The 22651-nt window shown below is 46.2% G+C and overlaps 1 protein-coding gene across 2 annotated transcripts in view; it reads left to right on the forward strand.

Annotated features, from left to right (window-relative positions):
- The window catches only part of LOC124145569 (A disintegrin and metalloproteinase with thrombospondin motifs 10-like), a 74361-nt gene that overhangs the window by 13709 nt on the left and 38001 nt on the right, over positions 1-22651 (forward strand). For both annotated transcript variants that reach the window (XM_048389122.1, XM_048389123.1), the window contains exons 3-11: positions 183-335; positions 1450-1589; positions 1713-1860; positions 2011-2165; positions 2780-2863; positions 10675-10799; positions 15503-15646; positions 17751-17885; positions 21063-21228. In XM_048389122.1, coding sequence (XP_048245079.1) covers positions 183-335; positions 1450-1589; positions 1713-1860; positions 2011-2165; positions 2780-2863; positions 10675-10799; positions 15503-15646; positions 17751-17885; positions 21063-21228 — 1250 coding nt within the window. The remainder of the gene's footprint in view (positions 1-182; positions 336-1449; positions 1590-1712; positions 1861-2010; positions 2166-2779; positions 2864-10674; positions 10800-15502; positions 15647-17750; positions 17886-21062; positions 21229-22651) is intronic.

Raw genomic sequence — 22651 nt, forward strand, 5'->3', positions numbered from 1 at the left:
GAGCACCACCAGAAGACATGCCTCTAGAGTACGACTAGAACACATGCCCCTTGAGCGCCACCAGGACACATGCCCCTTGAGCGCCATCAAGGACACATGCCCCTTTTTGTTAAATTGAGATATACCCTGAATGACAAGCAAGAGCAGATACACATTCCGACCAAATCAATTTTGTATTTCAGTCCCTGTGTATGACGTCGTAATCCCCATGCACGTTAGTGGGCGTGGCATCCAGTCTCCTTTAGGAAAACAGGGGGACTTGATCTATGCAGTACACGCCCTGGGAGAAGACTACCGCCTTCATCTCACACCCAACGACCATCTCACGGCCCCTGGTGAGTGGATGATGACGGGACACAGGGGTTGTCACTACCAGTGTCAGTACTATATTAAAGAAAGGATTGTAAAGAGGTCAACACAAGTTCGTTCGAGGACGAACTGAACGTCGATCCATGTAAACACGACTGGTAAGGTAAAAATGCATCGTCAAAACATTAGAAAATAGTAACAAAGTAAACCTTTGAGATGCTGAATACCTTCCCGATAGCTTGCATTGTACACAGGTATGGTGACAGAAAGTCTCGGTTAAAAAGGGAATCGATAGAGAAAGGAGATTTCCGACTTATCATTGTGATTGTTTCGATGCTGTGTTGGTCATTCAGTTCATCAGCTGGGAGAGCGAACACTTTCATCATGAACTACCAAACACAAGCGATTGAGAACATCATGCTCAACCGATCACGAAGACTCCGGTATTTTTCCGACACACATGAGTTCATGGTCAGATTTAGTTTTAACGAATCAAATTGATGTATTATGACATGTGGCAAATAAAGGTCAGGTTCGATCACTTTAGAAAGATACCCATGACACTAGCAGAGTAGTGCGGCCTTTGCTGTTGACTGAGGCCAAACGACATCAGTCCATTTTCCCACTCTGCGACGAGTCTGTCTAGCTTAGAAGTTGTATTTGAAGATGTACTGAAGAGTTAGTAGAGTAGAGTGTGTTTTCACAATCCTTGTGTTGCGTTTATCATTGTAAGGGCTGCCATATGAATGCTTATGGAGACAGTTCAGAATAAGGGGCGATATACCAAGGACTCCTTGACTTAAATGACCCTTGGTTGACCAGGCGAGATGTAGGGTCATGGCTTACATTGACCATCACGGCGCGCAATACGTTTAGTGACACACAGGTGAGACAGCATCTGTCATATTGTCCGCCCATTGTCATTCTTTCCTCGACACTTTAACCTGATGATATCATGATTTTACTTACCTTCATCACAGTCGACACTCGCCGTAGACGACCTTGGTCTCAACACACACGACACTGAAAAACCTGTGACATATGTACCGAGGATGATCATGCGTCATGTACCAGAGTGTCCTGTATAGAGAAGTCATCGGTTCAGTCAGGGTCCACTGTATGGCGTAATGTGTGTTTCAGGCTGTGTTGTGAGGACACTGACGGCCAATAGGACAGCGGTCATCCACCCCTGCTCAGCCAATCATGGTAGCTGTTACTACCACGGGACGTCAGTTTACCATAATGAGTCAGCGGTCGCCGTCAGCACTTGTCACGGACTGGTACGATGTTTACGTTCATTGAGCTGCCAAACGACAACAATTATTTATTATTGATATCTGTCATATATGAACACTGCTCTACACGTCGTGGTGTTTACTCCGTCAGTATATCTTACTTAACAGCACGGGATTGTCAGCACAAGTGACCATGACCTTATGCTCGTGCCAATACGTCACCGACACGTGCCGCGCGTGCGGCGTGACGTCTCAGGCGGACGCCCCCACGTGGTTTACAGGAGGACGGCGTCAAAACGGTTCTGTGGGGTTGCAGGTAAGTGCGACTGTACCTCTGTGACGTCTGTTGACAGACAGTTTTACTCCTGTCCCGGTGTCAGCATGGTTACTAGAATCATAGGTCGTCAACCTATGGCTAACTCCGCGGTATGGATATAGCGTGGTAGTCACATGTTCTTGTTGACAGGCAGCTCTGTGTCAGACGATGTGGAGGGCGGAGGAGGAAGGTCACGAAGGTCAACGGAGACGAAGTATCTGGAGTTGATGGTGGTGAACGACCCAGAGATGTTCAAGTTCCATGGGGACGACCTGCAAACATACGTCATGACCGCTATCAATATTGTAAGTACGCTTCACTACTCTCGGTATTATATGTGCGCTTCACTACTCTCGATATTATATGTGCGCTTCAGTACTATCGATATTATATGTGTGCTTCACTACTCTCGATATTATATATGCGCTTCACTACTCTCGGGGTTATATGTGCGCTTCACTACTCTTGATATTGTATGTGCGCTTCACTACTCTCGATATTATATGTGCGCTTCACTACTCTCGATATTATATGTACGCTTCACCACTCTCGGTGTTATATGTGCGCTTCACTACTCTTGATATTGTATGTGCGCTTCACTACTCTCGATATTATATGTGCGCTTCACTACTCTCGATATTATATGTGCGCTTCACTACTCTGGATATTATATGTGCGCTTCACTACTCTCGATATTATATGTGCGCTTCACCACTCTCGGTGTTATATCTGTGCATTTCTCTGTATTATATGTGCACTTCACTTCTATCGGTGTTATATATCCTCTGCATTGAGTTGGTATTAACGTGCTTCATGTTGTTAACACCTGGACTTGGGTCCTCAGAAATATTTGTCAAAAGCCAGCGAAATATGACATTAAACTTTACTCTCTCATTGTGTTGTCTGTTTTTCCCAACAGGCGGCGTTGAGGTTTCGAGACAGTTCCCTCGGTCATGACATCCGGCTGTCCGTCGTCACCATGACGAACATACAGAAACAGGAAGTACGTCGTTCTGTAGAGATTGGAAGGCTGATGCTTATACCACTTATATAGATTTGCTATTGTCTACTTCCATGCCGTCACAAGGCAGGGCTAGTGCTAAAAACGGCCTATCACCTAATTCACTGAATATCCTCTGTGAATGTCACTACAGGCTGTACTGTGTCCAGATATTGGGATTCATACTCACATTGTCATGGATCCGGGATCGATGTTCTTCTGCAGGGATGTCTGTCTCATTACCCCGTCACTCACTCATTCAGATTACATCAACTGGCCTGACAGTGTCCAGAGTACAGTGCGTGCATATTTCCTGGCTGCTAGGGTTGACTGTATTCTATCTTGTTGACCAGCATTAATTAAGTGGGACTTAGGGTAGAGTAGACCTAGAAGCAGACAATGCAATCGTGGTTATAATAATGGCTGAGAGGAGATTTAGAAACACAACAGCCCATGTGTTTGTGTTATCTCCCACATGTCTGTGTTATCTCCATCTATCTGTGTTATCACCAATGTGTCTGTGTTTTATCCAATGTGTCTTTGTCTTCTCCCATGTGTCTGTGTTATCTCCAACATGTCTGTGTTATTTCCCACAAGTCTGTGTTATCTCCATCCGTCTGTGTTATCACCCATGTGTCTGTGTTATCTCCAATGTGTCTTTGTCTTCTCCCATGTGTCTGTGTTATCTCCCAAATGTATCTGTGTTATCTCCAATGTGTCTTTGTCTTCTCCCATGTGTTTGTGTTATCTCCCACATGTCTCAGTGTTATCTCCCATGTGTTGGTGTTATCTCCCACACGTCTCAGTGTTATCTCCCATGTGTTTGTGTTATCTACCATGTGTCTGTGTTATCTCCCACATGTCTCAGTGTTATCTCCCATGTGTCTGTGTTATCTCCCACATGTCTCAGTGTTATCTCCCACATGTCTGTGTTATCTCCATCTATCTGTGTTATCTCCCATGTGTTTGTGTTATCTCCCATGTGTCTGTGTCATCTCCCATGTGTCTGTGTTATCTCCCACTTGTCTTTGTGTTATTATCCACATGTCTGTGTTATCTCCCACATGTCTCAGTGTTATCTCCCATGTGTCTGTGTTATCTCCCACACGTCTCAGTGTTATCTCCCATGTGTCTGTGTTATCTCCCATGTGTCTGTGTTATCTCCCACATGTCTCAGTGTTATCTCACATGTGTTTGTGTTATCTCCCATGTGTCTGTGTTATCTCCCACATGTCTCAGTGTTATCTCCCATGTGTCTGTGTTATCTCCCACACGTCTCAGTGTTATCTCCCATGTGTTTGTGTTATCTCCCATGTGTCTGTGTTATCTCCAACATGTCTCAGTGATATCTCCCATGCGTTTGTGTTATCTCCCATGTGTCTGTGTTATCTCCAACATGTCTCAGTGTTATCTCCCATGTGTCTGTGTTATCTCCCACACGTCTCAGTGTTATCTCCCATGTGTTTGTGTTATCTCCCATGTGTCTGTGTTATCTCCAACACGTCTCAGTGTTATCTCCCATGTGTTTGTGTTATCTCCCATGTGTCTGTGCCATCTCCCATTAGTCTGTGTTATCTCCCACACATCTCAGTGTTATCTCCCATGTTTTTGTGTTATCTCCCATGTGTCTGTGTTATCTCCCACATGTCTCAGTGTTATCTCCCATGTGTCTGTGTTATCTCCCATGTGTCTGTGTTATCTCCCACACGTCTCAGTGTTATCTCCCATGTGTTTGTGTTATCTCCCACATGTCTCAGTGTTATCTCCCATGTGTCTGTGTCATCTCCCATGTGTCTCAGTGTTATCTCCCATGTGTCTGTGTCATCTCCCATGTGTCTGTGTTATCTCCCATGTGTCTCAGTGTTATATCCCATGTGTTTGTGTCTTCTGCCATGTGTCTGTGTTATCTCCCACATGTCTCAGTGTTATCTCCCATGTGTCTGTGTTATATCCCACACGTCTCAGTGTTATCTCCCATGTGTCTGTTATCTCCCACACGTCTCAGTGTTATTTCCCACATGTCTATGTTATCTCCCATGTATCTGTTATCTCCCACATGTCTCTGTGTTATCCCATATGTCTATGTTATCTCCCATGTCTATGTGTTATCTCCCACATGTCTATGTGTTATCTCCCACATGTCTCAGTGTTATCTCCCATGTGTCTGTGTTATCTCCCACATGTCTCAGTGTTATCTCCCATGTGTCTGTGTTATCTCCCACACGTCTCAGTGTTATCTCCCATGTGTTTGTGTTATCTCCCATGTGTCTGTGTTATCTACCACATGTCTTTGTGTTATCTCCCACATGTCTCAGTGTTATCTCCCATGTGTCTGTGTTATCTCCCACATGTCTAAGTGTTATCTCCCATGTGTCTGTGTTATCTCCCACACGTCTCAGTGTTATCTCCCATGTGTTTGTGTTATCTCCCATGTGTCTGTGTTATCTCCCACATGTCTCTGTGTTATCCCACATGTCTATGTTATCTCCCATGTGTCTGTGTTATCTCCCACACGTCTCAGTGTTATCTCCCATGTGTTTGTGTTATCTCCCATGTGTCTGTGTTATCTCCCACATGTCTCAGTGTTATCTCCCATGTGTTTGTGTTATCTCCCATGTGTCTGTGTTATCTCCCACATGTCTCAGTGATATCTCCCATGTGTCTGTGTCATCTCCCATGTGTCTGTGTTATCTCCCACACGTCTCAGTGTTATCTCACATGTGTTTGTGTTATCTCCCATGTGTCTGTGTTATCTCCCACATGTCTCAGTGTTATCTCCCATGTGTCTGTGTTATCTCCCATGTGTCTGTGTTATCTCCCACACGTCTCAGTGTTATCTCCCATGTGTTTGTGTTATCTCCCACATGTCTCAGTGTTATCTCCCATGTGTCTGTGTCATCTCCCATGTGTCTCAGTGTTATCTCCCATGTGTCTGTGTCATCTCCCATGTGTCTGTGTTATCTCCCACACGACTCAGTGTTATCTCCCATGTGTTTGTGTCTTCTCCCATGTGTCTGTGTTATCTCCCACATGTCTCAGTGTTATCTCCCATGTGTCTCAGTGTTATATCCCACACGTCTCAGTGTTATCTCCCATGTGTCTGTTATCTCCCACACGTCTCAGTGTTATTTCCCACATGTCTATGTTATCTCCCATGTGTCTGTTATCTCCCACATGTCTCTGTGTTATCCCATATGTCTATGTTATCTCCCATGTCTATGTGTTATCTCCCACATGTCTATGTGTTATCTCCCACATGTCTCAGTGTTATCTCCCATGTGTCTGTGTTATCTCCCACATGTCTCAGTGTTATCTCCCATGTGTCTGTGTTATCTCCCACACGTCTCAGTGTTATCTGCCATGTGTTTGTGTTATCTCCCATGTGTCTGTGTTATCTCCCACATGTCTATGTGTTATCTCCCACATGTCTCAGTGTTATCTCCCATGTGTCTGTGTTATCTCCCACATGTCTAAGTGTTATCTCCCATGTGTCTGTGTTATCTCCCACACGTCTCAGTGTTATCTCCAAAGGGTTTGTGTTATCTCCCATGTGTCTGTGTTATCTCCCACATGTCTCTGTGTTATCCCACATGTCTATGTTATCTCCCATGTGTCTGTGTTATCTCCGACACGTCTAAGTGTTATCTCCCATGTGTTTGTGTTATCTCCCATGTGTCTGTGTTATCTCCCACATGTCTCAGTGTTATCTCCCATGTGTTTGTGTTATCTCCCATGTGTCTGTGTTATCTCCCACATGTCTCAGTGATATCTCCCATGTGTCTGTGTCATCTCCCATGTGTCTGTGTTATCTCCCACACGTCTCAGTGTTATCTCCCATGTGTTTGTGTTATCTCCCATGTGTCTGTGTTATCTCCCACATGTCTCAGTGTTATCTCCCATGTGTTTGTGTTATCTCCCATGTGTCTGTGTCATCTCCCACACGACTCAGTGTTATCTCCCACACGTCTCAGTGTTATCTCCAATGTGTTTGTGTTATCTCCCATGTGTCTATGTTATCTCCCATGTGTCTGTTATCTCCCACATGTCTCTGTGTTATCCCATATGTCTATGTTATCTCCCATGTCTATGTGTTATCTCCCACATGTCTATGTGTTATCTCCCACATGTCTCAGTGTTATCTCCCATGTGTCTGTGTTATCTCCCACATGTCTCAGTGTTATCTCCCATGTGTCTGTATTATCTCCCACACGTCTCAGTGTTATCTCCCATGTGTTTGTGTTATCTCCCATGTGTCTGTGTTATCTCCCACATGTCTTTGTGTTATCTCCCACATGTCTCAGTGTTATCTCCCATGTGTCTGTGTTATCTCCCATATGTCTAAGTGTTATCTCCCATGTGTCTGTGTTATCTCCCACACGTCTCAGTGTTATCTCCCATGTGTTTGTGTTATCTCCCATGTGTCTGTGTTATCTCCCACATGTCTCAGTGTTATCTCCCATGCGTTTGTGTTATCTCCCATGTGTCTGTGTTATCTCCCACATGTCTCAGTGATATCTCCCATGTGTCTGTGTCATCTCCCATGTGTCTGTGTTATCTCCCACACGTCTCAGTGTTATCTCACATGTGTTTGTGTTATCTCCCATGTGTCTGTGTTATCTCCCACATGTCTCAGTGTTATCTCCCATGTGTCTGTGTTATCTCCCATGTGTCTGTGTTATCTCCCACACGTCTCAGTGTTATCTCCCATGTGTTTGTGTTATCTCCCACATGTCTCAGTGTTATCTCCCAAGTGTCTGTGTCATCTCCCATGTGTCTCAGTGTTATCTCCCATGTGTCTGTGTCATCTCCCATGTGTCTGTGTTATCTCCCACACGACTCAGTGTTATCTCCCATGTGTTTGTGTCTTCTCCCATGTGTCTGTGTTATCTCCCACATGTCTCAGTGTTATCTCCCATGTGTCTCAGTGTTATATCCCACACGTCTCAGTGTTATCTCCCATGTGTCTGTTATCTCCCACACGTCTCAGTGTTATTTCCCACATGTCTATGTTATCTCCCATGTGTCTGTTATCTCCCACACGTCTCTGTGTTATCTCCCATGTGTCTGTGTTATCTCCCACACGTCTCAGTGTTATCTCCCATGTGTTTGTGTTATCTCCCATGTGTCTGTGTTATCTCCCACATGTCTATGTGTTATCTCCCACATGTCTCAGTGTTATCTCCCATGTGTCTGTGTTATCTCCCACATGTCTAAGTGTTATCTCCCATGTGTCTGTGTTATCTCCCACACGTCTCAGTGTTATCTCCAAAGGGTTTGTGTTATCTCCCATGTGTCTGTGTTATCTCCCACATGCCTCTGTGTTATCCCACATGTCTATGTTATCTCCCATGTGTCTGTGTTATCTCCGACACGTCTCAGTGTTATCTCCCATGTGTTTGTGTTATCTCCCATGTGTCTGTGTTATCTCCCACATGTCTCAGTGTTATCTCCCATGTGTTTGTGTTATCTCCCATGTGTCTGTGTTATATCCAACATGTCTCAGTTATATCTCCCATGTGTCTGTGTCATCTCCCATGTGTCTGTGTTACCTCCCACACGTCTCAGTGTTATCTCCCATGTGTTTGTGTTATCTCCCATGTGTCTGTGTTATCTCCCACATGTCTCAGTGTTATCTCCCATGTGTTTGTGTTATCTCCCATGTGTCTGTGTCATCTCCCACACGTCTCAGTGTTATCTCCCACACGTCTCAGTGTTATCTCCAATGTGTTTGTGTTATCTCCCATGTGTCTGTGTTATCTCCCACATGTCTCAGTGTTATCTCCCATGTGTCTGTGTTATATCCCACACGTCTCAGTGTTATCTCCCATGTGTCTGTTATCTCCCACACGTCTCAGTGTTATTTCCCACATGTCTATGTTATCTCCCATGTGTCTGTTATCTCCCACATGTCTCTGTGTTATCCCATATATCTATGTTATCTCCCATGTCTATGTGTTATCTCCCACATGTATCAGTGTTATCTCCCACATGTCTCAGTGTTATCTCCCATGTGTCTGTGTTATCTCCCACATGTCTCAGTGTTATCTCCCATGTGTCTGTGTTATCTCCCACACGTCTCAGTGTTATCTCCCGTGTGTTTGTGTTATCTCCCATGTGTCTGTGTTATCTCCCACATGTCTATGTGTTATCTCCCACATGTCTCAGTGTTATCTCCCATGTGTCTGTGTTATCTCCCACATGTCTTAGTGTTATCTCCTATGTGTCTGTGTTATCTCCCACATGTCTCAGTGTTATCTCCCATGTGTCTGTGTTATATCCCACACGTCTCAGTGTTATCTCCCATGTGTCTGTTATCTCTCACACGTCTCAGTGTTATCTCCCATGTGTTTGTGTTATCTCCCATGTGTCTGTGTTATCTCCCACATGTCTCAGTGTTATCTCCCATGTGTTTGTGTTATCTCCCATGTGTCTGTGTTATCTCCCACATGTCTCAGTGATATCTCCCATGTGTCTGTGTCATCTCCCATGTGTCTGTGTTATCTCCCACACGTCTCAGTGTTATCTCCCATGTGTTTGTGTTATCTCCCATGTGTCTGTGTTATCTCCCACATGTCTCAGTGTTATCTCCCATGTGTTTGTGTTATCTCCCATGTGTCTGTGTCATCTCCCACACGTCTCAGTGTTATCTCCCACACGACTCAGTGTTATCTCCAATGTGTTTGTGTTATCTCCCATGTGTCTGTGTTATCTCCCACATGTCTCAGTGTTATCTCCCATGTGTCTGTGTTATATCCCACACGTCTCAGTGTTATCTCCCATGTGTCTGTTATCTCCCACACGTCTCAGTGTTATTTCCCACATGTCTATGTTATCTCCCATGTGTCTGTTATCTCCCACATGTCTCTGTGTTATCCCATATATCTATGTTATCTCCCATGTCTATGTGTTATCTCCCACATGTCTCAGTGTTATCTCCCACATGTCTCAGTGTTATCTCCCATGTGTCTGTGTTATCTCCCACATGTCTCAGTGTTATCTCCCATGTGTCTGTGTTATCTCCCACACGTCTCAGTGTTATCTCCCGTGTGTTTGTGTTATCTCCCATGTGTCTGTGTTATCTCCCACATGTCTATGTGTTATCTCCCACATGTCTCAGTGTTATCTCCCATGTGTCTGTGTTATCTCCCACATGTCTTAGTGTTATCTCCTATGTGTCTGTGTTATCTCCCACATGTCTCAGTGTTATCTCCCATGTGTCTGTGTTATATCCCACACGTCTCAGTGTTATCTCCCATGTGTCTGTTATCTCTCACACGTCTCAGTGTTATCTCCCATGTGTTTGTGTTATCTCCCATGTGTCTGTGTTATCTCCCACATGTCTCTGTGTTATCCCACATGTCTATGTTATCTCCCATGTCTATGTGTTATCTCCCACATGTCTCAGTGTTATCTCCCACATGTCTCAGTGTTATCTCCCATGTGTCTGTGTTATCTCCCACATGTCTCAGTGTTATCTCCCATGTGTCTGTGTTATCTCCCACACGTCTCAGTGTTATCTCCCATGTGTTTGTGTTATCTCCCACACGTCTCAGTGTTATCTCCCATGTGTCTATGTTATCTCCCACATGTCTCAGTGTTATCTCCCATGTGTTTGTGTTATCTCCCACACGTCTCAGTGTTATCTCCCATGTGTCTGTGTTATCTCCCATATATCTATGTAATCTCTGAAATGTTTCTGTTACTGTTGCGTTTGTGTTATTGCACATGTTTCTATGTTATCCCCCACATGGCTATGTGTTATCTACCATGTGTCTGAGTTTTATCCCTCATGTGTGTCTATGTTATCTCCCCAGGCTGACCTCGAAGTCACCACGGACGCAGACTACACTCTCAACGCATTCTGCAAATGGCAGGAGGGCTTTAACCCTGATGATGACTACAACCCTCAACATGCTGATGTCTCCATTCTACTTACACGGTCAGTAGTGTAGCTGAGACGCACACAGTAGTGTAGCTGAGACGCACACAGTACAGTAGTGTAGCTGAGACACAGTCAGTAGTGTAGCTGAGACACAGTGAGTGGTGTAGATGTGTCACGGTCAGTAGTGTAGCTGAGACGCACACAGTGCAGTAGTGTAGCTGAGACACAGTCAGTAGTGTAGCTGTGACACTGTCAGTAGTGTAGCTGTGACACAGTCAGTAGTGTAGCTGAGACACAGTCAGTAGTATAGCTGAGACACAGACAGTAGTGTAGCTGTGACAGAGTGAGTAGTGTAGCTGAGACACGGTCAGTAGTGAAGCTGAGACACAGTCAGTAGTGTAGCTGAGACACAGTGAGTAGTGTAGCTGAGACGCACACAGTACAGTAGTGTAGCTGTGTCACAGTCAGTAGTATAGCTGAGACACAGACAGTAGTGTAGCTGTGACAGAGTGAGTAGTGTAGCTGAGACACGGTCAGTAGTGAAGCTGAGACACAGTCAGTAGTGTAGCTGAGACACAGTGAGTAGTGTAGCTGAGATGCACACAGTACAGTAGTGTAGCTGTGTCACAGTCAGTAGTGTAGCTGAGACACAGTCAGTATTGAAGCTGAGACACAGTCAGTAGTGTAGCTGAGACACAGTGAGTAGTGTAGCTGTGACAGAGTGAGTAGTGTAGCTGAGACACGGTCAGAAGTGTAGCTGTGACAGAGTGAGTAGTGTAGCTGTGTCACGGTCAGTAGTGTAGCTGTGACAGAGTGAGTAGTGTAGCTGAGACACGGTCAGTAGTGTAGCTGAGACACAGTGAGTGGTGTAGATGTGTCACGGTGAGTAGTGTAGCTGTGACACCGTCAGTAGTGTAGCTGTGACACATTCAGTAGTGTAGCTGAGACGCACACATTACAGTAGTGTAGCTGAGACACAGTCAGTAGTGTAGCTGAGACACAGTGAGTAGTGTAGCTGGGACACAGTCAGTAGTGTAGCTGAGACACAGTGAGTAGTGTAGCTGTGACAGAGTGAGTAGTGTAGCTGAGTCACAGCCAGTAGTGTAGCTGTGTCACAGTCAGTAGTGTAGCTGAGACACAGTCAGTTGTGTAGCTGTGTCACGGTCAGTAGTGTAGCTGAGACACAGTCAGTAGTGTAGCTGAGACACAGTCAGTAGTGTAGCTGAGACACAGTGAGTAGTGTAGCTGAGACACAGTCAGTAGTGTAGCTGAGACACAGTCAGTAGTGTAGCTGAGACACAGTCAGTATTGAAGCTGAGACACAGTCAGTAGTGTAGCTGAGACACAGTCAGTAGTGTAGCTGAGACACACTCAGTAGTGTAGCTGTGACACAGTCAGTAGTGTAGCCGAGACACAGTCAGTAGTGTAGCTGAGACACAGTCAGTAGTGTAGCTGAGACACAGTCAGTAGTGTAGCTGAGACACAGTCAGTAGTGAAGCTGAGACACAGTCAGTATTGAAGCTGAGACACAGTCAGTAGTGTAGCTGAGACACAGTCAGTATTGAAGCTGAGACACAGTCAGTAGTGTAGCTGAGACAAAGTTAGTAGTGTAGCTGAGACACGGTCAGTAGTGTAGCTTAGAAACAGTCAATAGTGTAGCTGAGACAAAGTTAGTAGTGTAGCTATGACACAGTCAGTAGTGTAGCTGAGACACAGTCAATAGTGTAGCCGACACACCGTCAGTAGTGTAGCTGAGACACAGTCAGTAGTGTAGCTGAGACACAGTCAGTAGTGTAGCTGAGACACAGTGAGTAGTGTAGCTGTGACAGAGTGAGTAGTGTAGCTGTGAAAGAGTGAGTAGTGTAGCTATGACACAGTCAGTAGTGAAGCTGTGTCACAGTCAGTAGTGTAGCTGAGACAAAGTTAGTAGTGTAGCTGAGACACCGTCAGTAGTGTAGCTGAGACACAGTCAGTAGTGTAGCTGAGACACAGTTAGTAGTGTAGCTGAGACACAGTCAGTAGTGTAGCTGAGACACAGCCAGTAGTGTAGCTGAGACACAGTCAGTAGTGTAGCTGTGACACAGTCAGTAGTGTAGCTGTGTCACAGTCAGTAGTGTAGCTGTGTCACGGTCAGTAGTGTAGCTGAGACACACTCAGTAGTGTAGCTGAGACACAGTCAGTAGTGTAGCTGTGACACAGTCAGTAGTGTAGCTGAGACACAGTCAGTAGTGTAGCTGAGACACGGTCAGTAGTGTAGCTGAGACACAGTCAGTAGTGTAGCTGAGACACAGTCAGTAGTGTAGCTGAGACACAGTCAGTAATGTAGCTGAGACACAGTCAGTATTGAAGCTGAGACACAGTCAGTAGTGTAGCTGAGACGCACACATTACAGTAGTGTAGCTGTGACACCGTCAGTAGTGTAGCTGAGACACAGTCAGTAGTGTAGCTGTGACACACTCAGTAGTGTAGCTGTGACACACTCAGTAGTGTAGCTGAGACACAGTTAGTAGTGTAGCTGAGACACAGTCAGTATTGAAGCTGAGACACAGGCAGTAGTGTAGCTGAGACAAAGTTAGTAGTGTAGCTGAGACACAGTCAGTAGTGTAGCTGTGACACAGTCAGTAGTGTAGCTGAGACACAGTCAATAGTGTAGCCGAGACACAGTCAGTAGTGTAGCTGAGACACAGTCAGTAGTGTAGCTGAGACACAGTCAGTAGTGTAGCTGTGACAGAGTGAGTAGCGTAGCTGTGACAGAGTGAGTAGTGTAGCTATGACACAGTCAGTAGTGTAGCTGAGACACAGTCAGTAGTGTAGCTGAGACACACTCAGTAGTGTAGCTGAGACACAGTACAGTAGTGTAGCTGTGACACCGTCAGTAGTGTAGCTGAGACACAGTGAGTAGTGTAGCTGAGACACAGTCAATAGTGTAGCTGAGACACGGTCAGTAGTGTAGCTGAGATGCAGTCAGTAGTGTAGCTGAGACACAGTCAGTAGTGTAGCTGAGACACCGTCAGTAGTGTAGCTGTGACACACTCAGTAGTGTAGCTGTGACACACTCAGTAGTGTAGCTGAGACACAGTCAGTAGTGTAGCTGAGACACAGTCAGTATTGAAGCTGAGACACAGTCAGTAGTGTAGCTGAGACAAAGTTAGTAGTGTAGCTGAGACACAGTCAGTAGTGTAGCTGTGACACAGTCAGTATTGAAGCTGAGACACCGTCAGTAGTGTAGCTGAGACACACTCAGTAGTGTAGCTGAGACACAGTCAATAGTGTAGCCGAGACACCGTCAGTAGTGTAGCTGAGACACAGTCAGTAGTGTAGCTGAGACACAGTCAGTAGTGTAGCTGAGACACAGTCAGTAGTGTAGCTGTGTCACAGTCAGTAGTGTAGCTGAGACAAAGTTAGTAGTGTAGCTGAGACACAGTCAGTATTGAAGCTGAGACACAGTCAGTAGTGTAGCTGAGACAAAGTTAGTAGTGTAGCTGAGACACGGTCAGTAGTGTAGCTGAGAAACAGTCAATAGTGTAGCCGAGACACCGTCAGTAGTGTAGCTGTGTCACGGTCAGTAGTGTAGCTGAGACACAGTCAGTAGTGTAGCTGTGACACAGTGAGTGGTGTTGATGTGTCACGGTCAGTAGTGTTGCTGAGATACAGTGAGTGGTGTAGATGTGTCACGGTGAGTAGTGTAGCTGTGAGACCGTCTGTAGTGTAGCTGTGACACATTCAGTAGTGTAGCTGAGACGCACACATTACAGTAGTGTAGCTGAGACACAGTCAGTAGTGTAGCTGAGACACAGTGAGTAGTGTAGCTGAGACACAGTGAGTAGTGTAGCTGAGACACAGTCAGTAGTGTAGCTGAGACACGGTCAGTAGTGTTGCTGAGACACAGTGAGTGGTGTAGATGTGTCACGGTCAGTAGTGTTGCTGAGATACAGTGAGTGGTGTAGATGTGTCACGGTGAGTAGTGTAGCTGTGACACCGTCAGTAGTGTAGCTGTGACACATTCAGTAGTGTAGCTGAGACGCACACATTACAGTAGTGTAGCTGAGACACAGTCAGTAGTGTAGCTGAGACACAGTGAGTAGTGTAGCTGTGACACACTCAGTAGTGTTGCTGAGACACAGTCAGTAGTGTAGCTGAGACACTGGTCAGTAGTGTAGCTGTGACACAGTCAGTAGTGTAGCTGTGACACATTCAGTAGTGTAGCTGAGACACAGTGAGTAGTGTAGCTGTGACACACTCAGTAGTGTAGCTGAGACACAGTCAGTAGTGTAGCTGAGACACAGTCAGTAGTGTAGCTGAGATACAGTCAGTAGTGTAGCTGAGACACAGTCAGTAGTGTAGCTGAGACACGGTCAGTAGTGTAGCTGTGACACACTCAGTAGTGTAGCTGAGACACAGTCAGTAGTGTAGCTGAGACACAGTCATTAGTGTAGCTGAGACACGGTTAGTAGTGTAGCTGAGACACAGTCAGTAGTGTAGCTGAGACACAGTCAGTAGTGTAGCTGAGACACACTCAGTAGTGTAGCTGAGACACAGTACAGTAGTGTAGCTGAGACACACTCAGTAGTGTAGCTGAGACACAGTCAGTAGTGTAGCTGAGACACAGTCAGTAGTGTAGCTGTGACACACTCAGTAGTGTAGCTGAGACACACGGACGTAGATGTAGTTGAAACACAAGGTCATGTCCTCATGGTTTATCCTTGTGTCCCCTTAACATTGTTTACTTCACTGATTCCGGCGACTGTATCTGCCCACAGCCTGGACATCCACAGTCACGGGACGGAGGGCACGGAGGGCCTGGCCGTGTTAGGTGGAGCATGTGTCAACATGCAGCGGTGTTCCTACAACCAGGACACGGGGCTCGACCTGGGACTCACTCTCGCACACGAGATCGGACACAGGTGGGCAGAGTAGACTAGACAGGACAAAGATGGGTAGAAGTGACTAGAGGGGACACAGGTGGGCAGTGTAGAAAGGAGACAGGTAGGTAGAGTAGACTAGATGGGGCACACGTTGGTAAAATAGACTAGACGGGGCACAAATTGGTAGAGTAGACTAGACAGGGCACAAGTTGGTAGATTAGACTAGACGGGACACATGTAGCATAGTAAACTAGACGGGGCACAAGTTGGTAGAGTAGACTAGATAGGGCACAAGTTGGTAGAGTAGACTAGATGGGGCACAAGTTGGTAGAGTAGACTAGATGGGGCACAAGTTGGTAGAGTAGATTAGACGGGGCACAAGTTGGTAGAGTAGACTAGATGGGCCACAAGTTGGTAGAGTAGACTAGACGGGGCACAAGTTGGTAGAATAGAAGGGACACATGTAGCAGAGTCGAATAGACGGCACATATGTGGCAGAGTAGACTAGACGGGGCACAAGTTGGAAGAGTAGACTAGATGGGGCATAAGTTGGTAGAGTAGACTAGACGGGGAATAAGTTGGTAGAATAGAAGGGACATGTAGCAGAGTCGACTAGATTGGACATATGTAGCAGAGTAGACTAGACGGGACACATGTGAGCAGAGTAGACGGGAGACAGGTAGGAAGAGTAGACTAGATGGGGCACAAGTTGGTGGACTAGACGGGTCACATGTAGGTAGAGTAGACTAGATGGAACACAAGTTGGTAGTGTAGAGAAGACGGGACACAAGTTGGTAGTGTAGATAAGACGGGACACAAGTAGGTAGAATAGACGGGTTATATGTAGGTAGAGTAGACTAGACGGGACACAAGTAGGTAGACTAGACGGGTCATATGTATGTAGAGTAGACTAGACGGGACACAAGTTGGTAGACTAGACGGGTCACATGTAGGTAGAGTAGACTAGACGGGGTACAAGTTCGTAGAGTAGACAAGACAGGGCACAAGTTGGTAGAGTAGACTAGATGGGGCACAAGTTGGTGAGTAGACTAGATGGGGCACAAGTTGGTGGAGGGAGTAGACGGGCGACAGGTAGGTAGAGTAGACTGGACAGGACACAAGTTGGTGAGTAGACTAGATGGGGCACAAGTTGGTGAGAAGACTAGACGGGGCACAAGTTGGTAGAGTAGACTAGACAGGGCACAAGTTGGTAGAGTAGACTAGATGGGGCACAAGTAGGTAGAGTAGACTAAATGGGCCACAAGTTGGTAGAGTAGACTAGATGGGGCACAAGTTGGTAGAGTAGACTAAATGGGGCCCAAGTTGGTAGAGTAGACTAGACGGGGCACAAGTTCGTAGAGTAGACTAGACGGGGCACAAGTTGGTAGAGTAGACTAGATGGGTGCACAAGTTGGTAGTGTAGAGAAGCCGGGACACAAGTAGGTAGAGTAGACGGGTTAAATATAGGTAGAGTAGGATAGACGGGACACAAGTAGGTAGACTAGACGGGTCATATGTATGTAGAGAAGACTAGACGGATCATATGTTTGTAGAGTAGACTAGACGTGCCACAAGTAGGTAGACTAGACAGGTCATATGTATGTAGAGTAGACTAGACGGGACACAAGTTGGTAGACTAGACGGGGCACATGTAGTTAGAGTAGACTAGACAGGGCACACGTTGTTGTAGTAGACGGGCGACAGGTAGGTTGAGTAGACTAGACAGGGCACACGTTGGTGTAGTAGACGGGCGACAGGTAGGTTGAGTAGACTATTCGGGCACAAGTAGGTAGAGTAGACTAGATGGGGCACAAGTTGGTAGAGTAGACTAGATGGGGCACAAGATGGTAGAGTAGACTAGACGGGGCACATGTAGGTAGAGTAGAATAATGGGGCATATGTAGGTAGAGTAGAATAATGGGGCATATGTAGGTAGAGTAGAATAATGGGGCATATGTAGGTAGAGCAGACTAGATGGGGCACAAGTTGGTAGAGTAGACTAATAGGGCACATATAGGTAGAGTAGAATAATGGGACATATGCAGGTAGAGTAGACTAATGGGGCACAAGCTGGTAGAGTAGACTAATGGGGCAAGTTAGTTGAGTATATCAGACCCGCAGTATCTCTTTCATCTGTTTGAAGCCTCGGTGTTAACCACGACGGGGACGGCAACAGCTGCAACGGGAGTAGCTACATCATGGCGGCTGGGGGTGGGAACGGTCCGGCGGGATTCATCTGGTCATCCTGCAGCAGCGAGGCCGTCGGCCGCTTCTTGAAGTATGTACAACATTGTCATGACATACCCTTGCAACACAAACATTGTACTGATGTTGCTTGCAACACACAACGTTGTCATGACCTAGCCAGGAATACACAACATAGTTATAGCGTTGCCAGCAACACACAACATAGTCATGGCGTTGCCAGCAACATACAACATAGTAATAGCGTTGCCAGCAACATACAACATAGTAATAGCGTTGCCAGCAACACACAACGTTGTCATGACGTAGCCAGCAACACACAACATAGTCATGGCGTTGCCAGCAACACACAACATAGTAATAGCGTTGCCAGCAACACACAACACAGTTATAGCGTTGCCAGCAACACACAACGTTGTCATGACGTAGCCAGCAACACACAACATAGTTATAGCGTTGCCAGCAACACACAACATAGTCATGGCGTTGCCAGCAACACACAACCTTGTCATGACGAAGCCAGCAATACACAACATAGTCATGGCGTTGCCAGAAACACACACAGCGCCATGACGTAGCCAGCAATACACAACATAGTCATGACGTAGCCAGCAACATACAACATAGTCATGACGTTGCCAGCAACACACAACCTTGTCATGACGTTGACAGAAACACACACAGCGTCATGACGTTGACAGCAACACACAACATAGTCATGGCGTTGACAGCAACACACAACATAGTTATAGCGTTGCCAGCAACACACAACATAGTCATGGCGTTGCCAGCAACACACAACGTTGTCATGACGTAGCCAGCAATACACAACATAGTCATGACGTAGCCAGCAACATACAACATTGTCATGGCGTAGCCAGCAACACACAACATAGTCATGGCGTAGCCAGCAACACACAACATAGTCATGGCGTAGCCAGCAACACACAACGTTGTCATGACGTAGCCAGCAATACACAACATAGTCATGACGTAACCAGCAATACACAACATAGTCATGGCGTAACCAGCAATACACAACATAGTCATGACGTAGCCAGCAACACATACCTTGTCATGACGTAGCCAGCAACACACAACGTTGTCATGATGTAGGCAGCAATACACAACATAGTCATGACGTTGACAGCAACACACAACGTTGTCATGACGTAGCCAGCAACACACAACGTTGTCATTACGTAGCCAGCAATACACAACATAGTCATGACGTTGACAGCAGCACACAACATAGTCATGGCGTAGCCAGCAACACACAACATAGTCATGACGTTGACAGCAATACACAACATAGTCATGACGTTGACAGCAACACACAACGTTGTCATGGCGTTGCCAGAAACACACACAGCGCCATGACGTTGCCAGCAATACGCAACATAGTCATGACGTTGACAGCAGCACACAACATAGTCATGGCGTAGCCAGCAACACACAACATAGTCATGACGTTGACAGCAATACACAACATAGTCATGACGTTGACAGCAACACACAACGTTGTCATGGCGTTGCCAGAAACACACAGAGCGTCATGACGTTGCCAGCAATACACAACATAGTCATGGCGTTGCCAGCAACACACAACGTTGTCATGACGTAGCCAGCAATACACAACGTTGTCATGACGTAGCCAGCAATACACAACGTTGTCATGACGTTTCCAGCAACACACAACTTGTCATGACGTGGCCAGCAATACACAACATCGTCATGGCGTTGCCAGCTGCACACAACGTTGTCATGTGAAGAGCAACACACAACGTTGTCATGACGTAGCCAGCAACACACAACCTTGTCATGACGTAGCCAGCAACACACAACATAGTCATGGCGTTGCCAGCTGCACACAACGTTGTCATGTGAAGAGCAACACACAACGTTGTCATGACGTAGCCAGCAATACACAACCTTGTCATGACGTAGCCAGCAACACACAACGTTCTCATGTGAAGAGCAACACACAACGTTGTCATGACGTAACCAGCAACACACAACCTTGTCATGGCGTTGCCAGCAACACACAACGTTGTCATGACGTAACCAGCAACACACAACATAGTCATGGCGTTTCCAGCAACACACAACGTTGTCATGACGTAGCCAGCAATACACAACCTTGTCATGACGTAGCCAGCAACACACAACGTTCTCATGTGAAGAGCAACACACAACGTTGTCATGACGTAGCCAGCAATACACAACCTTGTCATGACGTAGCCAGCAACACACAACGTTCTCATGTGAAGAGCAACACACAACCTTGTCATGACGTAGCCAGCAATACACAACATAGTAATGGCGTTGCCAGCTGCACACAACGTTGTCATGTGAAGAGCAACACACAACGTTGTCATGACGTAGCCAGCAACACACAACCTTGTCATGACGTAGCCAGCAACACACAGCGTTCTCATGTGAAGAGCAACACACAACGTTGTCATGACGTAGCCAGCAATACACAACATAGTCATGACGTAGCCAGCAACACACAACGTTGTCATGACGTAGCCAGCAACACACAACGTTGTCATGACGTAGCCAGCAATACTGAACATAGTCATGGCGTTGCCAGCAACACACAACGTTGTCATGACATAGCCAGCAATACACAACATAGTCATAGCGTTGCCTGCAACACACAACATAGTCATGGCGTTGCCAGAAACACACAACATAGTCATGACGTAGCCAGCAACGTGCAATATTGTCATGATGCAGCAAGCAACACACAACGTTGTCATGACGTAGCAAGCAATGCACAACATAGTCATGGCGTTGCCAGCAACACACAACGTTGTCATGTGAAGAGCAACACACAACGTTGTCATGACGTAGCCAGCAACACACAACGTTGTCATGACGTAGCAAGAAATGCACAACATAGTCATGACGTAGCCAGCAACACACAACATAGTCATGTCGTTGCCAGAAACACACAACATAGTCATGTCGTTGCCAGAAACACACAACGTTCTCATGTGAACAGCAACACACAACCTTGTCATGACGTAGCCAGCAACGTGCAATATTGTCATGATGCAACCAGCAATGTGCCTAATCATATTGCGGTGTTACAGATTCAAAGTATGAAAGTAAGTTAACTACAATAAAGCTGTTTTTTTTCATTTTTCAACAAACGGAAAATCAGATTGGTTTAAGTTGAGTAATTTCCATTCTATTTGCCTGAGATACGTCTTGTGACACCAGACTTTTCTTCTCAACACAGGAAAGAACAGTCCTCCTGCCTCAACGACCTTCCCACAGGGGCGACGTTAAAGCTTTTGAACGACAAACCTGGGATCATCTACGACGGGGACGCTCAGTGCAAGTTGGCGTACGGCAGCAAATCCAGGAGCTGCCCCAACACAGACTTCACCAAGCGCTACAACGGGGTGAGTAGCAACACAGACTTCACCAAGCGCTACAACGGGGTGAGTAACAACACAGACTTTACCAAGCGCTACAATGGAGTGAGTAGCAACACAGACTTCACCAAGCGCTACAACGGGGTGAGTAAGAACACAGACTTCACCAAGCGCTACAACGGGGTGAGTAAGAACACAGACTTCACCAAGCGCTACAACGGGGTGAGTAACAACACAGACTTTACCAAGCGCTACAACAGGGTGAGTAACAACACAGTCTACAAACATAGGGGCAGTAACACCACAGTCTACTACCATAGGGGCAGTAACACCACAGTCTACTACCATAGGGGCAGTAACAACACAGTCTACTACCATAGGGGCAGTAACAACACAGTCTACTACCATAGGGGCAGTAACAACACAGTCTACTGCCATAGGGTGAGTAACAACACAGTCTACTACCATAGAGTCGGTAACAATACAGTATACTACCATAGGGGCAGTAACAACACCGTCTACTACCATAGGGGCAGTAACAACACAGTCTACTACCATAGGGTGAGTAACAACACAGTCTACTACCATAGGGTCGGTAACAACACAATCTACTACCATAGGGGCAGTAACAACACAGTCTACTACCATAGGGGCAGTAACAACACAATCTACTACCATAGGGGCAGTAACAACACCGTCTACTACCATAGGGTCAGTAACAACACAGTCTACTACCATAGGGGCAGTAACAACACAGTCTACTACCATAGGGGCAGTAACAACACAGTCTACTACCATAGGGGCAGTAACAACACAGTCTACTACCATAGGGTGAGTAACAACACAGTCTACTACCATAGGGGCAGTAACAACACAGTCTACTACCATAGGGGCAGTAACAACACAGTCTACTACCATAGGGGCAGTAACAACACAGTCTACTACCATAGGGCGAGTAACAACACAGTCTACTCCAAGCTCTACCGTGGGGTAACAAAACAGTCTACCCCAAGCTCTACCGCGGGGTAACAACACTGTCTACTCCAACTCCAACCACAGGGTAACAATACAGTCTACTACAAGCTCTACCACAGGATAACAATACAGTCAACTCCAAGCTCTACCACAGGGTAACAACACAGTCTACTCCAAGCCCTACCACAGGATAACAACACAGTCTACTACAAGCTCTACCACAGGATAACAATACAGTCAACTCCAACTCCAACCACAGGGTAACAACACAGTCTTCTCCAAGCTCTACCACTGGGTAACAACACAGTCTACTCCAAGCCCTACCACAGGGTAACAACAGAGTCTACTCCAAGCCCTACCACAGGGTAACAACACAGTCTACTCCAAGCTCTACCACAGGGTAACAACACAGTATACTCCAAGCTCTACCACAGGGTAACAACACAGTCTACTCCAAGCCCTACCACAGGGTAAC

This window comes from Haliotis rufescens, unplaced genomic scaffold (genome assembly GCF_023055435.1).
Source record: "Haliotis rufescens isolate VD_foot unplaced genomic scaffold, xgHalRufe1.0.p SCAF_8, whole genome shotgun sequence".
NCBI lineage: Eukaryota > Metazoa > Mollusca > Gastropoda > Lepetellida > Haliotidae > Haliotis > Haliotis rufescens.